General features: G+C 38.6%; 1 protein-coding gene across 2 annotated transcripts in view; it reads left to right on the top strand.

Moving 5' to 3' along the window:
* LOC107665438 (fibroblast growth factor 13-like) overlaps positions 1–8,784 on the top strand; it is a 123,228-nt gene that overhangs the window by 99,427 nt on the left and 15,017 nt on the right. Inside the window, exons 1-2 of one of the 2 annotated variants that reach the window (XM_016456317.1) lie at positions 4,451–5,260; positions 8,176–8,286. In XM_016456317.1, coding sequence (XP_016311803.1) covers positions 5,071–5,260; positions 8,176–8,286 — 301 coding nt within the window. In that variant the 5' untranslated portion in view covers positions 4,451–5,070. Of the gene's footprint in view, positions 1–4,450; positions 5,261–8,175; positions 8,287–8,784 lie in introns of those variants that run through there. The other variant, XM_016456315.1, reaches the window with a different exon arrangement.

The following is an 8,784-nucleotide window of genomic DNA, read 5'->3' as shown; positions in this document are numbered from 1 at the left end:
GTCGACGCCCCCCCCCCCCCCCCCCATAATCCTTAGTTTAAAGAACAACATCTGATTGTTGTGGAAAAGCGACTTGTGTACATCTGGACAGTGGATCTCTTGTAATGTTTCACAGTGTTTTTATAACTTTACTTTTGTATTCAGCCTTGGCATAACAGACACTGATGCCTTCATTAATACACTTTAAATTAAGGTATGGTTGAAGGTCAGAAATGATGGTTTATTAGCTTTACGTCCAATTTTGTATTAGAGAATCACCCGAGATTTGCCTCATTTAACATTTTCCACTCCAAAATGAACATATTCATTTTGACCATTTATATTGGGTTGTTTTTTGACATCCAAGGGCTGATTATTTAGTTCAATCTGTCTAACTATAAATTTGACTGAATTAATTTGCTTATGCTTATAAATATACAAACCTTTGGTGGTTTAAAACTTCAGACTGCTATTAATGGAATTAAATTAAATTCATCCTGCTATTTCGGTATTTTAAATAGTTTTGTCAAGATCGTGAAAGTTTACTGGACTACCGGCAGCTTTTGCAGATGTTTTTTATTCAAATAATTATGTTGAATCTCATTTATCTGGATACTTAGATCATTGTTAAATCAGTCAGACGCTTTGAGAACAACAGAAGGGAAAAGCACAGCTAATGTTTGCTGTGTATCTGCAGATGCTCGTTGATGCTTCTGAGTGGAGAATGGAAGGTCTGGTATAACTGGTTTACGTGACACATTAAAGGATCGCTTACAGCCGTTTCTTTGTAACGTGAGAGGAACAAAAGCTCTGCTCTAGTAGGAAGTACAATGTTCGATTTTCTCCCTGCAATTTTGACCCAGAGCACTGCAGTTTAGTGAATACACGCCCTGTGTTTGCCGGATCAACAGCGCTTCCCAATGAATCTTTAATGACCGCTTTAGAAGTCATAATGGCTAGTCACTAATGTCCATTAATGATTTCTGAATGCAGCTGGCCCCGCCTTGATGGCCTCTCGACTGATCCATTAGAATTTTTTTTTAGTATGGTTAAAACTTTGAAAACATCCTCCTGCTTGCAGTGAATCACCACTGTCTTCCTGCTTTGTTCTTTCCACTATTTAACTGATAAATATGACATTTCCTCTTAGAAAATCAACGTCAGGTAAGGATTGTCTTCACTTTTTTGTTCTTTGGTTTATTTAGAATATGTGTTTGTTTGGAATATTTAGAATTGTATACTAAGTATTGAAAATGACCTGCTGAATTCAGTGTGTATTACTTTCAGTGGGCTTTATTGGTTTCACGTTCTTATTTTCTGCTTCTGTCTATTTGTTTTGTCTAACTTTTCTCTGTCAGTGTGTGGTGCTGTCCGAGGTGCTGAACTGCAGATAAAGATGCGGGTTATCCTAATGTTTCGTTAGCGTCTTATTTCTCTGTCAGTTTGTGGTGCTGTCCGAGGTGCTGAACTGCAGATAACGATGCGGGTTATCCTAATGTTTTATTAGCGTCTTATTTCTTTATTGCGTTTTTGTTTTGCTTGTTCACCCTTAGTTCTTTCAGCCTTTTTGTATGTCTTAGACCGGTATTGTATTATTAAGGTTTTGTAGTGTGCATTTATAAAGATTACAAGATTTGTCAGATCATTTCTCATAATTAAATATTACAATCGCATTTTTATGTGGACTGAATCACATTTGCCGACCTCAGAGAATCCACGTTTATTTATTTAGCTGAACTAAACATGTCTGTTATTGACATGAGAAGGGCAGAAAGTGTTTTCTAGCATTTTATTTTCAGAGTAACTTTGCATTACTGAATCGATATAATATAACCTGTTACCATTCGTAACATTTTTTAGCAGATCTGATGTTTGTGTTCCGTCCAAACGTGTAGTCGAGTCGTTATAGCGTCTTAAAATGTATTGATTGTACAGCAGATGGCGCTGTTGATGAGCATATAATGATCTTTGTGGCGCTTGCTCTGCTGTTGAATGACCAGAGCAGGAGCCTGAAGGGTTGATCGATAATAGTTACTGAGGATGTTTAGTGTGAGGCGTCCTGTCAGTCATTTAACGTGATTTTCTTTGATTTGGCTGTTTTTGAAAAGACTTTGAATCTAACTGATAGTGCGATTGCAATAATGCAGTAAATGTATTTTGATCTAATTCAACATATAAGTATATTGTTTTCAAAATATTATCTTTCCTGTAAAGCAGGTAAAAAAATAGTCCTAACATTCTATTTAATACACATCGTACATCTCGGATTGAATCAGGGATAAAACAACAGCATTTTATTTATTATTTATTTAAAAAATGCATATTAATACGTTTTTATGAGTGGGCCAGAAGACAATTGTGCTTTTGCCATGCATGCAGGAAACTTACTGCCATGGCAACCAACACTCATCCAATCAGGACATCGCAACTCTGTTGTTTCCACGCTATCTTTTATGTTTTGGGAAAGCAAAAACACATGACTGGCACATTATGTTAGACTATGTAACTATATCAACATTTTATATAGCTTCAAGAGCTCCAGTTCACTTGTAGCTGTCACATTTGTGTGTCACCGTCTCCCCGGGAGAAGCGTCTCTCTGTTAGAAATCGATCTATCGCGCTCTTTACCCAGCCCGCTGTTCACACTGAATGATACTCAGACATTCAGGACTAATCTAATTTTACGTGCTTCAATACAACTTAATTTTTCTTGTTGTTGTTCCACATCACTCTCCGCACACCGCCCCAAAACAGCTCTGTGGTAGGAACCGTTCACGAACTAGCGATGTTCGAATCTTTTTTCAGTGAATCTGTTAAAACGATTTTGAATCGGTCACAGCGATTTTCGAGTTAACCACTGACCGAGAACCCTCCCAGCAAGCAATTTTGCGTTTAAAAGATGTCTATTAGACGTCTAAATATAGCCTAGACGTCTAGGCTAAAACGAGGCTAAATTTGGGCTGTCAGTGAAAATCTAATAGACGTCTAATCATAGCCCAGGAATAGACTAGTCATCAATTAGACGGCTATTAACGACTATTCAAAACACAACACTGATCTCTAACTCTCATGTCTCGCGTTGCCAGTAGTCATGTCTCATGTAGGGCTACAATTGCCATCTAGCGGTTGGGAATTGTAATTGCATTTTTATTTATAAAATGAAAGACAGCCGAATATCAATATGAATGTAACATTTAGCTTGTGGGATGCATGACATCATATTATCAAATGCAAGTAAACTTTTGAAACATTTAAATTAGCATTATTTTTGGCATAATAAATAATGCTATATTTAATAATGCTGTAAAATAATTAAATAAAATATAAAATAATGCTAATTTAAATTATTCAAAAGTTTACTTGCATTTGATTAGAAGCTGCGTGGGCGAAAATTACATGTAAACAATTTTAAGGCTATTTTGGCTATGCTCATCGCTGGTCTGGTTACTGGTATAGGGCTATAACCAATCCGTTAAAATTAGACCACAGATTGCCTCGATTTCGCCAGGTGGGCTAAAAGCAGACTACACGTAGCCCGTCTAATTTAGAGCGAAATCGTGGCTACATATAGACCATGTCATGAAATGACACTTATATCTTTGTAGATATTATTGACACTGCGAACATGATGGGATATCAACCATCTCATGCGCTGCCTGGCCAAAAACTACAGTGAATCAGGTTTGACTATAAGTGGGCTACAGATAGCCGCTCTGACTACGAGCTAAATCGTGGCTACGCATAGGCTACGTATTGAACATGTCAACGAAATGAAACCAAACACCTTGTAAACGCTGTTGACTTTGCTTACATGATGGAATATCATACTTCTCACAAGTTATTTTGCCAAAAAACGACATGAAACCAAATTCAAGGTTATTTGGGCTAGAAGTGGGTTACACATAGCCGGACTATATAGGGTCTATACTTAACCGAGACGTTGAAATGACGGCTATTGCTTGCTGGGCTCTCTCTCTCGGACAGATCAACATATTAATTAAATGCACAACACAAATATATTAGTAATTTAATCGAATAACACCATTTTAATGTAGGATAATCTGTTTTAATAGTAATGGGATTGCAGTCTTTAAGATGTCAGATTCGTAATGGACCGAGAATTTTTGAGTGAGTTGATATTAAGATAATTTGGAGTTTAGATTTGACTCTTTTTTTTTTTTTTTAATCTAGCAAATTGACTCTAATAAAACCTCCTGGAAATATATTTACATTTCACAAAAACTAAACGTCTATTTAATAAATGATTTCGTTTTTATACACAACGTGTTATTATTTTAGTAGTGGAAAGGAGCAGACGAAATTACAATAAACACCCATATTAATTAAACTTGGTCAAAATAACAAACGTAACAACGCAATGACGTAGGAGAATTGCTGACTCGTTTCAACCGGTTCTTTGAAATGAACTGTTCGAAAGAACCGATTAGAAATTGTACCGCCATGATTCACCTTTCATATTAAGACATGCGAGCAACTTGTCGCTCTCGTTGTATTTGCAATACGTTACATTACAAAGGGATTCCGAAGATTAACCGAGAACAAACTCTCTAGCTCACACACCCACACACACAAAGCGCGCGCACCCAAGAGTACTGAATCGCGCTCGTGCGCTCGTTAACAGGTGTTTCTCTCACATGGCTCTGTTCTGTGTGCTGTGACTGACGGCTTTGTGGGATGATGCGAAACTTGTGCTCGGTGTCTGGAGGAACATCATCTCCGTTATTAGTCGAAATAGCCAGATAGTGACATTATCTGGAAACAGATGCGGTGAGACTGCAACCAAATGAATGCAGAGCCGTGTAAGGACTTTATCTCCGAAGAAAATGAGCGTTGAAGAGATGCGCGTACCGTCACCAACATAATTGCGTTTTGTGTTAAAGCTGTGTTAGTTTACAACTGCTTTCCACCGATCTGTCATTCTCATTAACGAACAATGGCGGTCACTGGTGTATGAAGACTTGGATGTGAGCTGTCAAGTGAAATATTTCCCTACAGAAATCGTGTCGTGGAGGAAGTGGGAAACGGATTGTGTCCTCTTGAAGTTTTGTGTGTCGCACCGTCAAACTGGCCATGGCTGCGGCGATCGCCAGCTCCCTTATTCGGCAGAAGAGGCTGGCGAGGGAGCGTGAGAAATCAAATGCCTGCCGCTGCGTGAGCAGTCCGAACAAAACCAAAGGAACATACGAGAAACCCAGTCGACTCAGTGTCTTCTCCAGAGTCAAGCTTTTCGGCTCCAAAAAGCGCAGGAGGAGACGACCAGGTCTGATGTGTTTTTAGGGTCCTGACTCAATATGTTATTGTATGTGTAACAGCAGCTTCATCATTATAAATGCATTTGCGTCTGTACTTTTAAAAATATTGGATTTTAAAATGTTGCGTTTTGAATTTTAAAGTGCTTGCCATGTTTATAGAGCAGGACGCTGTTTTTAAAAGTCAGCCAGCATGTGCTTTCACACGTCATAGTGAAATCTCATTCAAACTCAGTTATACGAGCTTACTGGACTTTTCAGGCGTTTTGACCAAATAATTTGTGAGGGGGAAAAGATTGTATGCAGATACTGTGTTGCAATGATGTTGATACTGATTCAGTGTCAGTAATCCCTTCAGAGACAGAGGGACAATAGAAAGCAAACTATAAAGATTATTGTTTGACACATTTTTGGACAACAGCTCAACATCTAGCAAGCTAGATCTATCCCACACACTCATTCAGCACAACTGTTTACTTACAAGCTTGTCATAGTCCCAATTACCTTGCCTCCCTCCCCAGACAGCATCTTACATAACCCTTATGTGACACCTAAGCAGAAGTGTGGAAGTTTGTGTGTGTAGAGTGGCAGTTGTTTGCAGCAGTGATTCAGTCTTCATTAAACAGTCTCATACCTAACAATCTTGTTTACAGATGCACATGGACCAACACACACATGAAGCTAAGCATATTTGCGTACCCATGATTAATATATTGAGGAGTGATGCCTCCCGAAATAAAATCTGTGCTCATTCAGACATTTATTCAGCCAGATGAAATGTATCTATACTGTACCATACTATAGCATCTGTATAGTAATGCATTTTGGTTTAATTTGGTATCTAACAGGCTTATTTTAAATACTCATATTCTCTTTGTATTCTCATGACTGAAATTTAGGGGATGTTTTAAGTTTTAAATTGTTTATATTATACATAAATATTTTTTATTATAAGAAGTAACCTAAGATCCACATATTTTTAAAAAGGTTAGTTCACCCAAAAATGAAAATTAGGCTGTGTTTTACTCACCCCCAAGGCATTCTAGGTGTATATGACTTTCTTCTTTCAGACGAATCTAGTCGGAGTTAGATAAAAAATGGTCCTGGCTATTCCAAGCTCTATTATTGCAGTCAGTGGGTGTTGCAGTGCTTCAGTCCAAAAGAAGTGAAATAAAACTGGATTCGTCTGAAAGAAGAAAGTCATATACATAGGATGGCTCTCTGGGGTGAGTAAAACAGTATAATTTTCATTTTTGGGTGAACTAACCCTTTAATCTCCTATGATAAATGAAAGTTAATCTGTGTTAATAGCATGATCCACCGACTCTCTAAGCCTTATAAACTACAGATCTGCTGATGCAATCTGGTATTTTGCACAGGAGAGCTGTGTCCTGTATAGTTGTGCTTCTTAGTTCCAGTCATGCAGATCAGACCCATGTAAGGTGATACAGCTCTCTGCATTTACATATTCGCATGAATTCTTATCATGGCCAGAAGACTGCAGTTTCCTTGCAAATTGCAGCTATCACCACCTCCATTTTCTAATCAGAGGTTTTCATCTATTATTACTATTATGAGCACTTATGACTCAATCAAACAGTATAATCTTACCTATAGCAGATTTCAATCGATTAATAGGGTTGGGTATCGTTTGGGTTTTTTTCGATACCGGTGCCAAATCGATACTTTTAAAATGGTTCCGGTGCCTAAACGGTGCTTGAACCGATACTTAAAAAATAAATAAATAAAAATTCCCCAAAAAATGATGGATTGACCATTTGCACTATAAACACACGATGTCTGTTTCATTCATACTGGACGCCAGAGGGCGCCCTCGCACAAAAAATCCACATATCCAGTCACAGAAGCAGCGAAACTCATGACCCTCCAGGAAATCCCTTATATCGGGTGTCCAAACTTTTCCTAAAGGGGGCCGGATTCGACGATGGGGGGGCCGGATGGTTATTCAAGCCATCTCTGGTATTTTCATAATAATTAAGTATATTTATAATCCATTTCTAATCGATGTATTCTTTTTAAAGTAGCCTATGGAACATATTTTCTGCCTCATTCTGTGACAAGAAGCCACATCAGATCACAAAAGGAAGCATTTGACTGGTGTTTCCGGAGTAAAAAGTTATAATGTTCTCTTTTGTTTAGAAATGTGAATACAAGGGAAGTTTAGCTTTAGGCATTTTAATTTAAGCATGTTTAGCTTAGTTAACGTAAGGCTACCTGCTGCCATCAGAGCAAGTGTAATTACTGCATTCACGCGCTCCTCGAATGCTCTCATTTCCCGAGTTGTGCTTTTAAGTCAGAATGTAACAACAACATGGACACTCTCGTTACTACAAAGATTTGTTGGATTTGTAATATTAGAGCTTTCCGACTTGAGTTCACTTGCATTTTCTCAGTCAGGAAATAATTTTTCACGTGCGGTGCCAGTGATGATGCTTCTTACGTCCGTTTCGGAGAACCAGAGTACAAATATTTCAATCGATCGCTCAGGCATGGCACCGAAATGAGGCACCGAAATCTGCGTTCTGATTCGGTTCTAGCACATACCGGTTACATAGGTACCGGTGCCATATTGGTACCGGGTTTCGGTACCCAACCCTACTCTGCATTGGCATATTCACGTTCTTATCATGGACAGAAGACTGCAGCTTCCTTGCAAATTGCAGCTCTCACCAATTTTCTGTGTGGTGGCTCTGGAGACTATTCCCACATGTAGATATTTTTTTTGTTCCTGTTTTTCTGACACTGTGGTCTGATCTCTTGTTTGTAATGCAGGCTCAAATCTGAAGACCATGGAAAGCTCTTGCTAAGCCTGGAGCTTTAAAACCCCTGACACTTTCACTGTGACAATGCCTCTTTAACCCTGTCTTTTTCTCATTCTCTCTCTCTATCTTCTGTCTCTTTGCAGAGCCCCAGCTGAAGGGGATCGTAACGAAGCTGTATAGTCGACAGGGCTTTCATTTGCAGCTCCAAGCAGATGGAACCATTGACGGCACTAAAGAGGAGGACAGTGGTTTCAGTAAGTCAGCTGGCCTCTTTTAGTATATGTTCTCAAATTTTCACCTGTCAAGGCACATGTTGAGGTTCGAAGTTGGAAACAAGGAAGTGCAAGATTAATAGACTGACACAGTGACCCCCAAAAATATTTGTACACTTTGATGTATGAATTTTTTTGTGTTGTATAACAAAACGTGTGTTCAGTTCTTAAAGGGGTCATATGATGCGATTTCAATTTTTCCTTTCTCTTTGGAGTGTTACAAGCTCTTGGTGCATAAAGAAGATCTGTAAAGTTGCAAAGACTAAAGTCTCAAATCCAAAGAGATATTCTTTATTAAAGTTAAGAGTCAACCACGCCTACCTAAAACAGCTCGTTTTAACAGCTCGTCTACGTCACGATGTGGGAAGATTTGCATAACGCCACCCAAATGTTCACGCAAAGAAAGAAGGCGTAACTTTTATTCTCGCTGTAGTATTGTTGTTGCCTCCGCCGCCATGTCGTGAAGGCACTGTGTTTCGT

The sequence above is a fragment of the Sinocyclocheilus anshuiensis genome, unplaced genomic scaffold, assembly GCF_001515605.1.
Source record: "Sinocyclocheilus anshuiensis isolate Anshui unplaced genomic scaffold, SAMN03320099.WGS_v1.1 scaffold771, whole genome shotgun sequence".
In the NCBI taxonomy this organism is placed as follows: Eukaryota; Metazoa; Chordata; class Actinopteri; order Cypriniformes; family Cyprinidae; genus Sinocyclocheilus; species Sinocyclocheilus anshuiensis.
Note: the sequence above shows the minus strand (reverse complement) of the source record. Positions and strands in the feature narration are given on the sequence as shown.